This window comes from Castor canadensis, chromosome 1, assembly GCF_047511655.1.
Source record: "Castor canadensis chromosome 1, mCasCan1.hap1v2, whole genome shotgun sequence".
Classification (NCBI taxonomy): Eukaryota; Metazoa; Chordata; class Mammalia; order Rodentia; family Castoridae; genus Castor; species Castor canadensis.
Window position 1 is genome coordinate 209,399,335 of NC_133386.1, and position 18,980 is coordinate 209,418,314.

At 46.3% G+C, this 18,980-nt stretch overlaps 1 protein-coding gene and 1 pseudogene across 1 annotated transcript; one reads left to right on the forward strand and one right to left on the reverse strand.

The window, feature by feature from the left end:
* Positions 1–14,557: 14,557 nt before the first annotated feature.
* LOC141415525 (uncharacterized) lies at positions 14,558–17,463 on the reverse strand (annotated as a pseudogene).
* Positions 17,464–17,632: 169 nt separating this feature from the next.
* On the forward strand, positions 17,633–18,793 carry Ifitm5 (interferon induced transmembrane protein 5). Its single transcript, XM_020183471.2, has 2 exons — positions 17,633–17,824; positions 18,581–18,793. Exons 1-2 carry the CDS (start codon positions 17,633–17,635, stop codon positions 18,791–18,793), a joined length of 405 nt encoding a protein of 134 aa, XP_020039060.1.
* The last annotated feature ends 187 nt before the right edge of the window (positions 18,794–18,980 follow it).

Here is an 18,980-nt window from a genome sequence, read left to right on the forward strand (position 1 = left end):
TACATACTCTCCTGGGGTGATCGTTTAGCTGCCTCATCAGCTGCCCTATTTCCCTTTACTGTCCTGGTCTCTCCTTTATGAGGTCCTGGGCAGTGAATTACTGATACCTGTCTGGGCAACAGAATGGTATCTAGAAGAGTATGTCCTGGGCATACTTAATAGGAGATCCTGTTGCAGTTACATCCCTCTTTCCTTCCAAATGGCTGCATGGGCATGGAGAATTAAAAAGGTGTACTTGGAGTCTGTACAGATATTGACTCTCTTGTCTTTACATAATTCTAGAGCATTCATTAGGACTATGAGTTCTGCTAGTTGGGCACTGGTATTGGGTGGAAGGGGGTCTGATTGGAGGGTGCCTCATTCTGTTACTACTGCAAACTCTGCATGTCTAACACCATTCCTGGCAAATGAACTGCCATCGGTGTGTAGCTCCAGATCTGGGTTATCTAAAGGCTGGTCAGGTTGGGCAGCATCACTCTCACATGAATGTTCACCTTCCCCCTCTTCCTCCATTGGAGGGAAGCCAGGTATGGGTTTTGACAAATTCTTGAAGTTATCTCTGTTCCTTCTAACAACGGCCTGATATTTGAGTAGACCACTGTTAGACAACCAAAGTCCCCCTTTTGAGTTTAAGATTCCCCCTATATCATGTGGTATACTGTTAGAGGTCAACCCAAAATAAGTTTTTGAGCCTCAGGTACTAGGAAACTAACTGCTGCAAATGCCTGTGAACAGCCAGGCCATCCCTTAGCCATCAGATCTAATTCATTGCTCAGGTAGCCCACTGGTTGGGGAGTTGTGCCACAAACTTGGGTTGTCACCCCCAGGGCCACTCCTCTCTTCTCATAAACATATAATTGGAATTTATTTTGAATAGGCAGGCCCAAGGCCAGGGCCCTTTTCAGGACCCTTTTTAATTGCTGAAACGCAGTTTTATTCAATGAGCAATTGGAACTCTCTTTGGGCCTCTTTAAGGCCTTGATATAGAGGCTGGGCCAGGTTTGCATACACTGGTACCCAAATTCTGCAATAGCCTGTTACTCCCAAGGAAGTTCTCAACTGTTTGAGAGTTTTGTTGTTTTTGGCTGGGGACTGGGGGATGCCAGGATCGGGTTGATCTTATCCTCTCCCAAAAACTCTTGTTTCTCTCTCTAGAATGAGTCCTAAATATGTGATTCTGGTTTTGCATAATTGGGCCTTTTCCCTGATATTTTATAACCCCTGTTAGTCAAGGAGTTTAACGGGGACTCAGTAGCCTGTGAGGCAATGGGCTCAGTTGGCCCACAAAGAAGGAGGTCATCCCCATATTGTAACAAGGTGATTTGTGGGTGCTCTCATTCTGCCAGATCTTGGGCCAAGGCCAGTCCAAATGGATGGGGACTGTTGCTGAATCCCTGAGGGAGAACAGTCCAGGACTTTGAGTGGGATCCTCGAAAATAAATATGGATGACTCTCAGAGTGTAACAGAATGCAAAAAAAACAAAAACAAAAACAAAAACAAAAAAAAAAACCATCTTTTAATACCAGGACAGAGTAATGTGTAGTGGCTGAGGGTATCTGAGCAAAAAGCATATAAGGATTTGGTACTGCTGGTGTAACAGGGAGGAGGACCAGAAGAGAAACAGACAGGCCTATGTTCTGATAACGTAGCAGGGGAGAAGGGATGGCATAGCAGAGAGATAAAACCTGAAGAATCTAAACATAAAGATGGTCACATAGTACTGGGAGTGATGTAGCCACAGAGTTACATGCAACCATATATGGGTTGAACCTTGCTTTTTGCTTCTGTAACCTGCATGCAAGGGTACACAAGGTGAGACCCGTTTGTTCCCTGGATGTCTTTGGATGTGAATCCACTGCTGGCACACTAATAAATACTGCTTCCTGAAAAGCCTTGGTGTCCCATGTCTCTGTTCGAGACTCCTGTAACATTTATGGAGGCTCACCTGAGACTCAGAGGAGATAGTATTTTCACCTCCTGTCTCTGGGACTCAGCATCCCCAGGACAGTGTCCCACCAGGTGGCAACGGACCTGTTGATGTGATAAAGGGACTTGCCTCTCCTAACATGCCAGAGAGCAACTCTTGGTTACACAAAGGACTGGGAGAAGGCTCGGGAGCCAGTTGGAAGCCATGCCTGTCAGACTGATAAAAACCTGGGTTCAAATAATAGGCCTGCCTTTAGGAGGCAGAAGGGGAGACCAATAATCTCCCAAAGACCCCCTCCCCAGTAACCCTGTCTGGCCTGAAACTGGTCTCTCAGGTTTAGGGGGCAGGGTGAAAGTGTGTGAGACACCTCTAGGAATTAGAGAGGTTGAGCACCTACGAGATTTTCTCACCAGCAAGATAGACCAGGATGAGAAACAACACAAGTAAAAAGAAAGCACTTTGGGTAAAATGCAAGAAACCTCAAGTCTAGGGTGGAGAGGGAGGTTTGAGCTCTTCCCTAAAAATAACCACAACTGAGGTTAAGGGAAGGGTAACAAAAATTCACTTCCAAAGGGGAAGATTCACAAGAGAACAGATGCATCATCCACCATTCCACCAGATAGCCCTCTGGTTGTGGTTTTAAAAGGTTTTTCTGAGAGTGCACTCTAATTTTGTGTGTGTCAATTTGTTTACAACATTGGGCAAAATTTAATTTGCTCCTGGAATTCCAGCTCATCTTATGCATGCTTAAGTTGACATTTTTTTCTGGCATACTTAATTTATAAAACTTATCTCTCTCTCTCTCTGTACGTGTAAGCATGTTCAAAATGGTTCTTAAACTGCTGTTATAAGGTTAATGTGATATTCAAGGTAACAAAAATCTAGGGTGTTTATTTTAAAGATCTTGGTTACAAACTGCTTCAGCTTTTCACATATGAATATGTAAATATCTTGAAGACAATTCTTATTATAGAGTCAGTGTGAAAACATTGTTACTCTGTTCTACTGCTACTTCTAAGAAAACTAGTTTTCAAACTTATTTCAATAAGGTCTCACTAGGATGCAGGCATTCAGGCGTTAACACTCTGGCTCAGGCCAGAGGAGAAAGAAAGAAAGAAACAAACAAACAAACAAAAGGCGGACCACAGCCTACAGAAGGAATCTTAAAATTTGGGTAGTTAAAAAAATGACCTTAGCCTATTTCATTCTGTCATAAATAAAACTTAACAAATGGGCTTTCTATAATTGTTTTTATACAAAAAAATAACTTTAAGGTTGCTTTCTTTCTGTTTTTTCACGCAAATATAAGGCTCTAAATTAAAAGGGTTTATAAGCTATTTTCAACAAGTAACAAATATATATATATATAAGATATTAAGGATATGGTTTTTTAAAAATAAAAGGTTAAAAAGTACTTTTTAAATAAAGGATAAAGACAAGCTCTCCCAGGGGATACAAAATAAGTTGTCACAAAGATACAGAGTAAGTTGCCATAAAAAGATGGAGCTTATAAATGCTTATATAAGTGATTAAGTTGACACAAATCCAGTTACATTAATGGTTTTGTAGGATCAAAATTTAAGGTACTGATGTCAAACTAAAACTTAATTCTCTAAGCTCATAACAACAAGGCTATCTTAAAAATATTGTTCTTCAATGCAGGAGGTATCACAATACCTGACTTCAAACGATATTACAAAGCAATAACAATAAAAACAGCATGGAACTGGCACAAAAACAGACATGAAGACCAGTGGAACAGAATAGAGGATCCAGATATGAAGCCACACAACTATAAGCAACTTATCTTTGACAAAGGAGCTAAAAATATACGATGGAGAAATAGCAGCCTCTTCAACAAAAACTGCTGGGAAAACTGGTTAGCAGTCTGCAAAAAACTGAAACTAGATCCATGTATATCACCCTACACCAAGATTAACTCAAAATGGATCAAGGATCTTAATATCAGACCCCAAACTCTTAAGTTGATACAAGAAAGAGTAGGAAATACTCTAGAGTTAGTAGGTATAGGTAAGAACTTTCTCAATGAAACCCCAGCAGCACAGCAACTGAGAGATAGCATAGATAAATGGGACCTCATAAAACTAAAAAACTTCTGTTCATCAAAAGAAATGGTCTCTAAACTGAAGAGAACACCCACAGAGTGGGAGAAAATATTTGCCAACTACACATCAGACAAAGGACTGATAACCAGAATATACAGGGAACTTAAAAAACTAAATTCTCCCAAAACTAATGAACCAATAAAGAAATGGGCACGTGAACTAAACAGAACTTTCTCAAAAGAAGAAATTCAAATGGCCAAAAAAACACATGAAAAAATGCTCACCATCTCTAGCAATAAAGGAAATGCAAATTAAAACCACACTAAGATTCCACCTCACCCCTGTTAGAATAGCCATCATCAGCAACACCACCAACAACAGGTGTTGGCGAGGATGTGGGGAAAAAGGAACCCTCTTACACTGTTGGTGGGAATGTAGACTAGTACAACCACTCTGGAAAAAAATTTGGAGGCTACTTAAAAAGCTGGACATCGATCTACCATTTGATCCAACAATACCACTCTTGGGGATAGACCCAAAAGACTGTGACACAGGTTACTCCAGAGGCACCTGCACACCCATGTTTATTGCGGCACTATTCACAATAGCCAAGTTATGGAAACAGCTAAGATGCCCCACTACTGACGAATGGATTAAGAAAATGTGGTATCTATACACAATGGAATTTTATGCAGCCATGAAGAAGAACAAAATGTTATCATTCGCTGGTAAATGGATGGAATTGGAGAACATCATTCTGAGTGAGGTTAGCCTGGCCCAAAAGACCAAAAATCGTATGTTCTCCCTCATATGCGGACATTAGATGAAGGGCAAATACAACAAGGGGATTGGACTTTGAGCACATGATAAAAGCACACAAGGGAGGGGTGAGGATAGGTAAGACACCTAAAAAACTAGCTAGCATTTGTTGCCCTCAATGCAGAGAAACTAAAGCAGATACCTTAAAAGCAACTGAGGCCAATAGGAGAAGGGGACCAGGAACTAGAGAAAAGGTTAGATCAAAAAGAATTAACCTAGAAGGTAACACACATGCACAGGAAATCAATGTGAGTCAATGCCCTGTATAGCTATCCTTATCTCAACCAGCAAAAACCCTTGTTCCTTCCTATTATTGCTTATACTCTCTCTACAACAAAATTAGAAATAAGGGCAAAATAGTTTCTGCTGGGTATTGGGGGGGGAGAGGGAGGGGGTGGAGTGGGTGGTAAGGGAGGGGGTGGGGGCAGGGGGAGAAATGAACCAAGCCTTGTATGCACATATGAATAATAAAAGAAAAATGAAAAACAAACAAACAAACAAACAAAATATTGTTCTTGATAACATTTACAAAAACCTGTCTTAAAATGGTTTCTGTTTTGTCAAGATAACTGTGAGGAATTTTTGGTGCTACAGGTTAATCCACAAATTTATCAAGAGAACAAAAGTTTGTTAAAACACAGAGACGCAGGAAGCAGCTGGGCACAGGGAGTGCTGCTGCACTGATATGAGGGTTGAGACAGATTTACTTATGTAAAGCAAAGTTAAAAAAAAAAAAAACAAAACAAAACTCAAAAAGAAGCACTACACTGGAGGTCAAGACCTCTAGTTTTTATTAGTGTCAACAGAGTGGAGATGTTGTATTACTCCTTCCACATGGCAGGCAGAGGGAATTTTTGGCCTGGGATGGCCAGATTAGGCCTGTTTTTTTAGGGGGGGCTCCACTGATCACAGGTTGGTGGGATCCTGCTGTATGCCATGAACCATGTGTTAATGTCAACAATCTGTGATGTGATCCCTTATCAACATCTGAGCCATGATTCTTGGCCATTAGGTTTCCTAACTCCATACTTAGTCCCCATAAATATTTACCTGATTTCTCTGGTGGTTTTTGTCAGGATTTTGACTACTAAGGTAACATAACTAAATAAAAGTTCATTTAAGAGTTGGTTTATGTAAAATTTTCTAGATGACCTCATGGTTAAACAACAGTTTTCTTAGGTGATTCTAATGTAGTCGGTATCCTACATGTGTCTGTGACTAGACTATTTGGGGTCACTGACACTGTTACACCCCACCCCCCTAACTGTTCAGAAAATCTAAGGTTTTACTTCAAGAGGAACAACTAAACTAATATGCATATATTACCTCTATAGAGCTGTGATGCTGTTGTTGGTTCCTGTATACTAAATATACTTATGTTTTTCAAGTATATCAAGCCTTCCAAAATACAAAATTTAGATAAACACAGTAACAAAAAGTTAATGATACTGACATACTGTTCTGTTAGCTGCTAAATTATCCATCAGAATTTTAACCCTGGCTCTTTTAAGTTTTTGTCATTACGGTTCTGAATCTTCTGGGCATTTACAATCAGATTGTCCATAAAAAAATGACTAATAACTACTTATGTGTCAGCCAGGTTAGCTTTTTAGACATCTGCTTTTGTTGTATTTTGTTTTGTATTGTCGTTGTCTAGAAGCCCACTGCCTAAGAGCCACTCCTTTTAAGCCTCTTTATTGCTTAAATTTGGCCAAAAGGGTCTAATTGGCACTGATTTCCAAGAGATCTGCTCATTACCACCCCCCGCAACCCCTCCTCACCAATGTGGGACCAAAACCAACCAAACAAACAAAATCTAGGAAAGAGCAAATCCTTGTAATGAGTGAAGAAAATTACCACTTGAGAAAGATCTTCAGTCTATGGCCATACGACATTGAATGTACCTGATCTCGTCTGGTCTCAGAAGCTAAGCAGTGTCAGGCCTGATTTGTACTTGGATGGGAGAAAGATCTTCAGAGGAGACTCCTAGAGACAAACAGTTTGAAGACAAGGGAGGAGTGCTGTCAAAGTTCAAATGGAGTCACTCGTGCCAGACCTCTCAAAAATAACTAAGGCCGAGAGGATTAAAGGAATGGTTCTTATACATGTGTGGCCATCTGGCATTAAAGCCCTTCCAGACACAAACTCATAATTTTTTAGACAGGGTCTTCTACTTAAAGACAAAATGACTCTAAACATGCCTTTTGATACTTAAAGATGGGAGTTTTAACTTTTTTCAACAACTCATTTTCTTGGACATATATACTGATAATATATTGTTGCCATTGTAATTCTACTCAGCAAAAAAAAAAAAAAACAGCAAAATAACAAAAGATACTGTTTGGGTAAAAGAATAAAATGTGCAACCATTAAAACCCCATTGGAGGGGCCCTTTTGTTGTTATCTCGTCTATGCCCACTGCAACCAGAAAACAGCACTGCTCTAGTCACTCTGGAAGCTGACTAGTATACACACAGGAAGATCAAACATGGGACATACCCCTGCTCTCCTCCATACACTTGGACTCTTATCTTTTGGGTTGGCCCTTGCAGGGTTTCCCCCAAATGCTGAATGTTATAAGAGAGCTATTGTTGGGACCTCCAAACAGCCATATTTTGTATCATGTATCCACCACCATGTTGGGTGTTACATCAGCTCATATACTCCCCAAGATTGTGAGATTGCCAGTAAGTGATACAAAAAGTCCCAGAGTAAAGAAAACATACAAGCTACATTTGTCATGGAAAGCAGGGTGATGGGTCTTGTCTTGGTAGCATGTTTGATGTTACCCTTCCTGGTTCCCTTGGTATTGTGCTCCATCAGGACCATTATAAAGGCTAATATAGAGAGAAGAACAGCTGTCCATGTAATGATGCTATAAAAGTACAAACCCCTAAATCAAGATGATGCTCTTTGACCCTACATGGGTCTGAGCACCAAAGGGGGGAATGATGTAGCAGGGAGGAGGAATAGAAGAGAAAAGCACAAGCTGTGTTCTGATAAAGTACAGGGGAAGGGATGGCATAGCAGAGAGATAAAACCTAAAGAATCTAAACATGAAGAAGGTCATGTAGCACTGGAAGTGAAGTAGCCATAGAGTTACATGCAACCATATATGGGTTAAACTTGCCTTTTGCTTTCTGTAAAAAAGAGGTGAAACCCCTTTGTTCTTGGGGCTCAGCCTTTGGATGTGAATCTACTGAGCTGTGGCTGGCACACTAATAAATATTGCTTCCTGAAAAGCCCTGGTGTCTCTGTTCAAGATTCCTGTAGGAGGCTACTTAAAAAGCTAAACATTGATCTACCATTTGATCCAGCAATACCACTCTTGGGGATATACCCAAAAGACTGTGACACAGGTTACTCCAGAGGCACCTGCACACCCATGTTTATTGCAGCACTATTCACAATAGCCAAGTTATGGAAACAGCCAAGATGCCCCACTACTGACGAATGGATTAAGAAAATGTGGTATCTATACACAATGGAATTTTATGCAGCCATGAAGAAGAACGAAATGTTATCATTCGCTGGTAAATGGATGGAATTGGAGAACATCATTCTGAATGAGGTTAGCCTGTTCTCCCTCATATGTGGACATTAGATCAAGGGCAAACACAACAAGGGAATTGGACTTTGAGCACATGATAAAAGCAAGAGCACACAAGGAAGGGGTGAGGATAGGTAAGACACCTAAAAAATTAGCTAGCATTTGTTGCTCTTAACGCAGAGAAACTAAAGCAGATACCTTAAAAGCAACTGAGGTCAATAGGAAAAGGGGACCAGGAACTAGAGAAAAGGTGAGATCAAAAAGAATTAACCTAGATGGTAACACCCACGCACAGGAAATCAATGTGAGTCAATGCCCTGTATAGCTATCCTTATCTCAACCAGCAAAACCCCTTGTTCCTTCCTATTATTGCTTATACTCTCTCTACAACAAAATTAGAAATAAGGGCAAAATAGTTTCTGCTGGGTATTGAGGGGGTGGGGGGGAGAGGGAGGGGGTGGAGTGGGTGGTAAGGGAGGGGGTGGGGGCAGGGGGGAGAAATGACCCAAGCCTTGTATGCATATAGGAATAATAAAACAATAAAAAAAAAATTCCTGTAACACTGGGTGGAGTGGGACTACTGCCTTGTTGATCATGTGGAGGTCCTGTACCAGCCTCCATTTATTGGGTCCCTTTTTGACACCCCAAAATAGGAGTATTACATGGGTTGGAACATTCAATCAGAAGTCCCTGTTTCTTTAATTCTCTGATAATGGGGATCAGTCCCTCCCTAGCTTATGGACTCAGCATTGCCTTTGGTGGGAAACAGAGTGGGGGTCTTACAGTTGTTCATGCTCTTCCTACTGTTTGCTCATCGGTTCACACCGTGGGACCTATTTGTTCTTCTAGTAAGGGCAAACAAAAATATTCCCCTGGGGGTGAAATAATCTGGACTTTTAGTTTAGATAGGAGGTCCCATCCCAGTAGAGGAGTTTGGGTTTCTGGAACAATTAAAAAGGAATGACAGAAGTGGAGCTCTCCTCAGGAGCAGGCAAGTGGTCAAGTGGAAAAACACTCCAGTGGCTGGCCCGATATGCCCCAAACAGTGATTTTTTCAGAGGACCAGGGTCTAGAAGAGAATGGGATAGTCGAAAAATGGGCTCTGGTGTCTATAAGGAAGATGACCTTCTGTGTTTTGAGAGTAAGCACAAGCCAGGGCTCTTGTCTGTATAGTGGTCACAGGAACCTGGATGGGAGGCCCTGGGACCCATCATTGGTCGAGGGACCACTGTCCTTGGTCCCATTGAGACCTGAGGGCAGTTCACCTTCCAATTTACATCTGGGGCAGGGTTCTGGAGGTAGCCTATGACACCCCCACCCTGGGGGCACTCCTGTTTAGAGTGGCCTTCCTGTCCACATTGGAAACAGGTTCTCAGGTTTTGGCCTGTTCCAGAGGGAGCTTCCCATAGTGCAGTGATTAAAGCCTCCTGCTCTCTCTTCTTCCTCTTTTCCTTTTCCAGGTCCTTGTTTTCTTTTTCTAAGTCCCTATTATAGTATACTGATGTGGTTGCATGGACTCATTTATCCAGATTTCTGCTCCATTCAGCCACCAGTTTTTGAAGTTTTCTATGAATATCTGGGGCCGACTGTGTCAGAAATTTATCCTTGAGGACGATTTCCTCCTCCTGTGTTCCTGGCACAATATTAGTATGTTTCTGTAATGCATCCTTAAGCCTGTGGAGAAAAGCAATGGGGGCTGAGAGGGGGGTCTGTTAGTTCTTGTTGTACAGCTGTAACTTGGGAATAATTAAAAGGCTTTACTTTGACTCTCCTCAGGCCTTCCAGAATGCAGTAGATAAAGTGATTCCTGACCCATTCATCTGCTGCTTTGTCTGGGTCCCACCCTGGGTCATTATCAGGTACTGCTTGGTCTCCCATGGAAATTGGGATCCTGGCCTCACTCCTCATCCTAGATTGTTCTCCATCCATAGGGGCTGCTATCTGACTTTGCAGGGAGGAAGACTTAGCTAAATGATAATTGTTTCTTGCTTCTACTGCCTGATAAAGTATTTGCTGTTTTTCCAGTGAGGTCAGGGTTTGGCTTAATAATAACATTTCTCCAATCTAGATCAAAGTTTCAGCTCAATCCCCCAAAGCCTGAATATGTTGGTCAGGGTTTTCAGTATAACTTCCCAATTCCTTTTTTACTTCTTTTAGATCACTCAATCTAAAGAGGGCATGTGCTCAATATCCTCCATATACTACAATGGATTAGAGTCCTGGGAGGGATTCTGAAGAAGGGTCTCACCCGGGTAGAGGGGTAAAGGCACGGAGTTGGCTCATTTGATTTTTTAAAGTTGGGATAAATACCAGGTGGTCTTTTAAGAGGTGGTATTCCTGGTTTATGGGGCAGCTTGTCACTCATCTAGGGGCCCTGAGGTAGCAAGGGGGCCTCCAGACCTTGTTGCTGAGAAAGATCTGGGGGAATTTTACAGAGGGCAGCCATAGATTGAATGTCCAATTTATATTCTCTTAGCCACTCAGGGTGATCCCTTAGATAGAAAAAGAGTTTGACATAGGGAATCTCTGTCCATTTTCCTTCCTTCCTACAAAACAGATTTAATTGTAGGATGGTATTATAATTAATGCTCCCTCCCTCAGGCCATTTTTCCTGGTCTCCCAAGGGGTACCTGGGCCAGGCCTGAGTGCAGTAGAAGATGATGATCTTTTGTAGGATCTCAGGATTGAGATCTTTCCAAAGCTTCAGTAAGCAGGCAAGGGGGATCCCACAAGGATTCAGGAACTTTGAGTTCCCATCTAAAAGAGGGATAAGGGAGACTGGTCACTTTAAGGAGGGTCTCATGTGCTTAGGTGTCCCCAGGGCCAGAGACCTGGTTCCACCCCTGGGAACCATACTCCATATGGGGAGAATGCATCCATTTCTCCCTTCTCCTCCTCCCACCACCACCACCCTTGGCTATGGTTGTGGAGAAGACATTTGGATCTGTCTGGATTGTGGCCACTCTACTGGTGAGACCTTGACCAAGTCTCCTTCTGTTAGCCTTTGTGACCCAAGTATCTAACCCTCTTTCAGGTAGTGAAGGCATTTAATTCGAGTAAGACCCTCCTGAGAAAAGGATCTAAAACTATCAGGAGGGCTTGCATGGGAGGGGGAGCATGCAGGCTGGGTATGGACACCTGGACATTGTTCCAGATAATGTCTGCCTAGGAGATATTGCTGATAAACTCTTCCCTCCAGGGGGAGGGGAAAGGCCACCTGCCGATAACGTAAGAAGGAGGAGAAGATTACAATTCAATCACCTCTCCGGTACAAAAAAAGAAAAAACTTCTCTTTCCCTTTGGTGCTGCACAGAGTCATGTTCAGTTAGATGCCTAATATATGTGGCAAACTGGAAGTCTGACAACGTTTATGGCAAGAGATGCCAGTCAAAGGAGGCATCACAGAAAGGATGAGGATTTTCCCGGGGATGTAGATGGGCCACCAGACTCCTAACTAAGGGTGGGGTAGTTTTAACTCAAATCTAACGAAAAAAAAGGAAGCCCACTATTTTCTGGGACAGAGAGATCGGCCATTCATTCTGGGAAGATAGAAGGCATAGAGTGGTCCTGGGAGAGAAAGTTTTCCAGGATCAGACAATCACAGTGAACCCTATCCTCTCTTTGAGGATGGTGGACCCCCACTCATATAGCTGTAGGCAGTCAGGTATAAACTCCTGGGTAGCACAGACTAGCTACTGTTGGAGTAGCCAAAGTGAGCTCCAGAGAAGCTTCTGTCCTTCCCCAGGAGGAAAGCCCTTGAGAGAGAGAGAAAGAGAGAGAGAGAGAGAGAGAGAGAGAGAGAGAGAGAGAGAGAGAGAGAGAGATGCAGGATCAGTCAGCCAGGGATTTTGGCCATAGCTAAGCCATGGCCAGGAAGGAGAAGTCCATTGGAGTGCTGAATGATCACGGTCACTTCCTAGGTGGTTCCCCCAGTTTGGCATGACTCATATGAACCTTGGAAAGGTGATGGAGATGCTGTGGAATACTTCTCCATATGGGCCACCAAGAAATGACACACGGGTGTGCTGTACTCAGCCAACACAAGTCCTTGTTCTCTATGGCCCCAAAGAATTGAGAATAGAAAACTCCAGCAAGATGAAAGTAAGAAAGGTTTATTTGCCAAGAAGAGAAAACAAAAGGCTGCTCTTTAAGCTGAGGAGTGCTTTGTACAGCCAGGTACAGAAACTGGATACTCTCTGGGGGATTTGGGAAGACGTTTTTATTCTTCTTCCCATGGTTCCTTATCTCCCCAGGGCAGCTGTTTCTGGGCTGGTCCTTGCTGCTTTCTTAGAAGCAGCTCTTCTAAGATTCTGGTGATCTCTATCTCAAGTCAGCCATCCTAGCTCTCCTTTCAAGTACAATAGAGTCCCTCTCCTTGGCAACTTTTCGTTGCAATATCCCAGACAAAGAGCCCCCTATTATGATACCAGATTGTTGTTCCCTGGGTTTGTGTCCTGGTGTCATCAATGATTGACAACACCGAAACAGGACTTAATTGTAAAAGCAAGCACAAGGCTTATTGAAAAGATGGCAAAGCACCCTGATGGGTGGGACTTAGTGAAAGATCTAAACCAAAGAAAGGCTGAAGTCCAGATGGTGATACAGGACATTAACTGGCTTAGGTCCAACTATTGTACCTTGAAGCCGCATCTATGATTGACTGTCTATATAATTTATGCTGAACCCAACCTGCTGGCTGCCCCCACCCCCATCCTTATCAGACTGCATATTCCAGGAGGGTGTGGTCAGCTCTTCCTGGCCTTGGGGCCCACTACCCACATTCTGCAGGTGCATCTTGTTACTTTGGTGAGAGGCTTGTTATTTCTCTGAGAAGCCCGTTATTTCCCATGCCTCTTTAGATGTCTGCTTTTAAAGTGCCTCTCTCACCCAAAATGGAGTCATCCCATCATGCTCTCTCCACTCCCCTGCTTTTTTTTTACAGTTAGAGTACTCATGGCACCTGTTATCAGATGTGCAGGCATACATGTCTGGGCTGTGCACTATCTTTCTTTTTCCTTTGCTTTACTAATAAATGTTCTTGGCCTCTACATTGATGTGTCCTAAAATCTTTTATGAGACATCATGAATTCGGTACCCAAAGGCCAGGCAGAGGCCTCCTTTCTTCCTCCCTGGAGATCACCAATTCTGGCAGACTATGCTAAGTGGAGTGTTTCCCAGCAAGGCCACTCCCAAGCATTGATGGTCACAAGTGCCATTGCAGGCCCCAGACAACAGACCCCAGGGGCCACCCTGCAGGGTCTAATCAGGGCCCACCCAGAGTCAGAACTACAGTAAAGCTGATTGCCTCCCAGAGAGAAGACTGAGTGAGAGAACTGGTCCTAGGAGTGACTGCTGTTGGATGGAGAATCGCTGGTCAACATGGCCTGTGGGCTGGGGCATCCATTTTCATTATTGTACAGAAAGCATTTGCACAAAGTCCTGTATACAAATCTCAACCAAAACCTGAAAACAGCATGGGGTATCATCAGTCTGCCAGTCCCTAAAATTTTGGATACTTTAAAACCCATGACTGAGATTTAGGAAGCAAGGGGCCTCAGGGGGGTCCCATAGACACCAGGGATAAAGCCAAGGCAGAAAACAAAGGACGGGCCTCCAGAGGTTAATTAAACAGGTATTCAAAGTAATCACTGGCCCTCTTGCGTGGATGGAAGAAGGGAGAAAGCATGGATTCTCTACCCTGGGGGTCCCAGGAAACTTGCACATTTGTGGCGCCCGTAGGAGAGGTGGGGACGTGAAGTTGCAGCCACCAAGGTGGAAAAGGGACGAGAAAAGGAGAGGTGGCCTGGCAGGAGGTCCTGAGGGGACCCGGCCCTGTGGAGCGTGGTGTCCATGCAAGGACCCAGGCCAGGTGCAGTCATGTGGTAGCCACCTCCACTGACCGCACTATTGCACCGGTCGCCGGCAGGAGGTGCCACAGACGCAGAGCGAGCCCTGTGCCCCTCCCTCACTTGGGGTCCGGCCTTCTACTGCCCACAAAGACACTAAGTAAGGTGATGCTGCTCATCCCCTACCCTCCAGCCCACCCGCCAGGGACCCCTGGAACAAATCAGAGCACTGTAGGGATGGGAGGGTCGATCCACAGTGGGTGTGGGGTGGGCACAGGAAGGGGTGGCGCCGACACCCCAGCTCCCACCTCAGAGCCCCAGTGGGTCATGGGCTCACTCAGTCCCTGGGAGCTCACATCTCCACACCTCGAGACCATCACAGAGCCTAGGGGATGCTGCTGTCTGGGTTTCACCCTGGACCTGGAGCCCTGGATCAGGGTCCTCTGCTCCCCTTCCTGGGGTTCTGGGGGCATGGGTCAGTGTCAGCCATGCTCAACACCAACCTGTCTTCAGCATCTCAATACCTGGAAGACGCCATCCAGGATGTTGGTCAGCTGCTGCCCATAGCAGGAAGCCCAAGACCTGCCAGCCTGGGCCCGTGTCCAGGGATGAGGGTGGGCTTAATCTCTGGGTGTTCCAGCAAGGCTCCCTCCCCAAGAACGCCACAGCACAGTCACAAGCACGTGCACTTTATTGACTCCAGTCTTGCACAGATGTGTGGATGTGAGCAGCTGCATTAATCTGGGGTGGTGGGTCAGGGCCTCAGCCCCAGAGTGAAGGGCCATTGGTGGAGAGTGGAGGATATGGATCCCCGTAATTCTTCATCTTCTCTTCAAATGCTTAAAAATTCCAGATGACCAGTGGCAAAAAGTATGAGGCCATGGGAATGCTGAAGACCAGGGCTGAAACTTTCAAGCATTTGTCAGCGGAGGCATAGGCCTGGGCCCCAGTCACGTCGCCCACCATCTTCCTGTCCATGGACTGGAGGAGACCAGATGGTGAGGAGCCCTGGTGTGGGTCAGGTGAGAGCCAGGTGCTTTTATGAGGATCCCCAGAGTCCTACGTGCCCACTGCAGCCTCCACCTGGGACCATTCCTACCCTTCTGTACACTCAGCCTCTCCAAGAGACCCCAGCAATGCCTGCTCACCCCACCCTGGAGGGAAAGTCCCACAAATAAGTCCTTTCTGTACTTTCCAGACAGCCTGGGCTCCGTTGTTTGCAGGTGAAGGGGACATTTCTGAAATGGGCTGCAGGAAAGAATTTTTCTAGGCTGGAGTGGAGACTGAATCTGACCCCAGGGTCCCTGTGCAACCTCACCTTGTGCCTTTCTTAGGATTTTCCCCAAGGCATGCACACACATACACACACACACACGCACACACTCACACACACACACATACACACACACACACACACACATTCTCACATACTTACACCGCCAAGGAATGAAGCCCAGGCAGCAGTTCACAAAGAGCGTGTTGAACAGGGACCAGACCATATGGTCAGGCAGGGAGGTGTCCCTGGGCCTGTTGATCATAGTGGTCCTGGTTGTCACAGGAGCCGAGTCACGGGGTCCCCCCTGCATGGCCACACCATGCTGCTCCTTTTGCATCTTTGGCTTTGGCGGACACAAGTGTTCTGAAGGAAGGTTGGGAAGTGTGTGTTGTCGTGAGAAGGAAGGAGCAGTTCTGGGCTCTGGAGGCTGAGCCCGCCCTTTCACCAGTGGTTTCTTTTTCTCAGATAATTTGTTTTCTATTTGTAAGTTGGTGAAATTTCTAGGGGTTGATGTGAGAGTGTAAATTGGGGAGTTTCACGTTACAGCTAGGAGTGCCAGGGACAGCCCTTCCCGCTAAGGCCAGTTTCATGCTGTCCTGTGAAGCACCTGAGGGTGGAGTTTGAGGAGATGAACGGCTGCTCCCCTCCTGTGGTCTCAGTCACTTGGCAGATAAAGCTTCCTGTGTCACCTGAAGCGCATATGTGACAGTAAGTGTAGGATGTGATTGATACATGAGAGGGAAATGGTCAAGAGGATGATGAAGATGCTGATGAACAGGGTACTATTGTTCAGTCACTTGTCCCGGAGGTGTAGAGGGACAGTCATGTTGGCCACCATCTTCCTGTCCCTAGATTGTGGACTAAGGAGCCTTGGAGGATGTCAAGTGAGAGCCAGGTGCTGTGATTCAGGTTCCCAGAGTTCTTCCTGCCCACTGCAGCTCCCACCTGCCCTCAATCAGATCAGGGACCACTTGTCCCCTTCCATGACTCAGCCTTTCCACTTGGCTCCAGTACCCCTTGCTTGGTCTCAAATGGTACCAGTCAGGATAGTGAGGCTCCCAACATCCTGAAAAGTGGGTCCATAGGATTTGACTGGGAGATAGAGGGCAGTGGTAAGGCAAAGCTTTGGTCTGAGCAACTGTGGGAGGCTGGACAGAGCAGGTGTGGGGAGGATCTGAGGCCTATTGCTGAATAGAGGTATCAGTGAGGTCTCCCCTAGAGCAGGTTCTTTGGCATGTGAGCCTGCAGTTGCAGAGAGACATCCTGACTGGGATATATATTGGGTCGCACCCACACAGAAGCATCTATACTGTGAGAGCCAGCGGGAGGACAGCATAATGAAGCCCAGAGCCCTAAATAGAACTATCCCACCTGAAACATTTTAGGATTGGAGAGGGCAGGACTAACAGGCCAAGGAGCTCATGAAGAACCTGTCTTCCCAAGCAGGGAGGTGTGTTCCCCATAAGCCTCTAGCAGGTGTATGTGGGGAGAGCTCATGACAGCCTGTCTCTGGTGCCTCCCTCTCTGTCCCTTTTCCCTATTTTCTCTTTAGAGGTTATCTCTGACAAGTGCATTTTTGCCCCCACCCTCTCCCTTTGTTTGTAGTTAAAACCTCAAAGGGAGTTCGAACTCGGGGCATTGTGCTTGCTAGGCAGGCGCTGTACCACTTAAGCCATGCTCCCAGCACGCTTTTATGCCCAGCAGCAGTAGATAACATGATCAGAGCCCATGTTCTGTGTTCTGGGTGGAAGGCTGTGGTTTCAGCAGCTAAGGTCCTGAAAGCTCAGGTTACCCAAGCTTGGGGGGCTCTGCCCTTCCCTGAGCTGAGGCACCATAGTGCCCACTGGCCCCCAGCAGCCTTCCAGTGGGGTGTCCCTGGGGTCCTATAGTCAGGACAGCAGGTCTCTGGTGGGTGGTATGTGGCCATTGCATATGTAGGACAGCAGCCTTTGATGGGGTCTCCCTGGGGGTGGGGGATACCGGCTGGAGGGCGGGCCACCCTGTTCCGCAGACTCCAGGCTGTAATTTGTGTTATATATAGCAGGCAGAGTTGGGCAGCCAGGGAGGGCGGCTGTGGGGCTATAAGCAGGCCTGGTGCCCACCCTGGAAGTGCAAGTTTGAGCAAGGAAGAGACAGCGCTGGAACCCATGGACACATCGTACCCCCGTGAAGATCCCCGGACCCTGACTTCCCACAAGGCTGATGGTGCTGCCGACACGGCCCTCACACTGGGACCTCCCTGCCCCAAGCCTCGGGACCATTTGCTCTGGTCCATCTTCAGCACAATCTACCTAAACCTATGCTGCCTTGGTTTCCTGGCATTAGTGCACTCTGTCAAGGTGAGTAGAGGGACTTCAAGGAAGGGTCCTGTGGAGGACTGCAGGGGGAGGGCCCCTATGGGGGGCTGTGAGGGAAGGGCTCCAATAGGGGCTAAGGGGTGAGGTGAGCCTTGTGGGAAGTTATTGAAGCCTAGGGACTTCATGGGGAGATGCTGGGGGAGAGGTTTTGTGGGGGGCTCCTGGGGAGAAAGGACCCATGGGGGCAGCTTGTGAAGGGGGCTCCTTTAGCATGACCATAGAGTTCCTCACCAAGGTGGAGGCCACGAGGGTTTCTCCATTGGGGTGGGGTGGGGAGAGAGGCTGTTCACAGAAGACGAAGGCCTGATTTTAAGGAGGGGATAAAGTCCTTCCCAAAGGGCAGAGTCCATGGAGGTTGCCCACAGAGGCCCCTTTTCCACAGGGGGCCCTTATATGCTGAGACTCCCATGACCTGAGACACTTTGACTTCAGCTCCTGGGTGGACTTGGGGTTTCCAGCTCCCCAGAGGACTCCTCCCCAACAGAGGGCTCTGTGGAGGCTGATGTTGAACCCCTTTCAGCCCCAATTTAGGTTGGGGGCTGCTATGACCCAAGGCCCCACAGAGGGTTAAACCTTGTGTCAAATTGAAGACAGTGAAGGAAATGGGCTTAACCCTGGGGCTTGTCCCCTCAGGCCACACCCCTCCATCCAGGTTTTGGGTCCAGCCTGGGCCCTTCAGGTGCCTCTACCCCAGACATCACAGACACGTGACACTCTGGCCCCACTGCTGCTCTGCAGGCCCGAGATCAGAAGGTGGCCGGGGACCTGGAGGCTGCACGACGTTATGGATCCAAAGCCAAATGCTACAACATCCTGGCTGCCATGTGGACACTGGTGCCCCCACTGCTGCTCCTTGGGCTAGTGGTGACTGGAGCCCTGCACCTGTCTCAGCTGGCCAAGGGCTCCGCAGCCTTCTTCACTACCAAGTTCGATGATGGAGACTATGACTGACAGGCTGAGTCCTAACCCTGTCCTAACTTGAGGACCCCAACTGAGGACTCTGACCTAGGGGCTCAATGACAGATCTCTGGAGCTGGACCCTACTATAAAGCCTTGACCCCTGAATCACTCTGACCACAGAGACCCCCTTGTCTGATTTTGGCACCCAATATTGGTCCATTTAGACCCCAAGGATCTC

Bases quoted from the DNA above. Each gene is read 5' to 3' on its own strand.
- Ifitm5 (XM_020183471.2), top strand. From the start codon at position 17,633: ATGGACACATCGTACCCCCGTGAAGATCCCCGGACCCTGACTTCCCAC. The intron at 17,825-18,580 runs GTGAGTAGAGGG...GCTGCTCTGCAG, and splicing joins CATTAGTGCACTCTGTCAAG to GCCCGAGATCAGAAGGTGGC.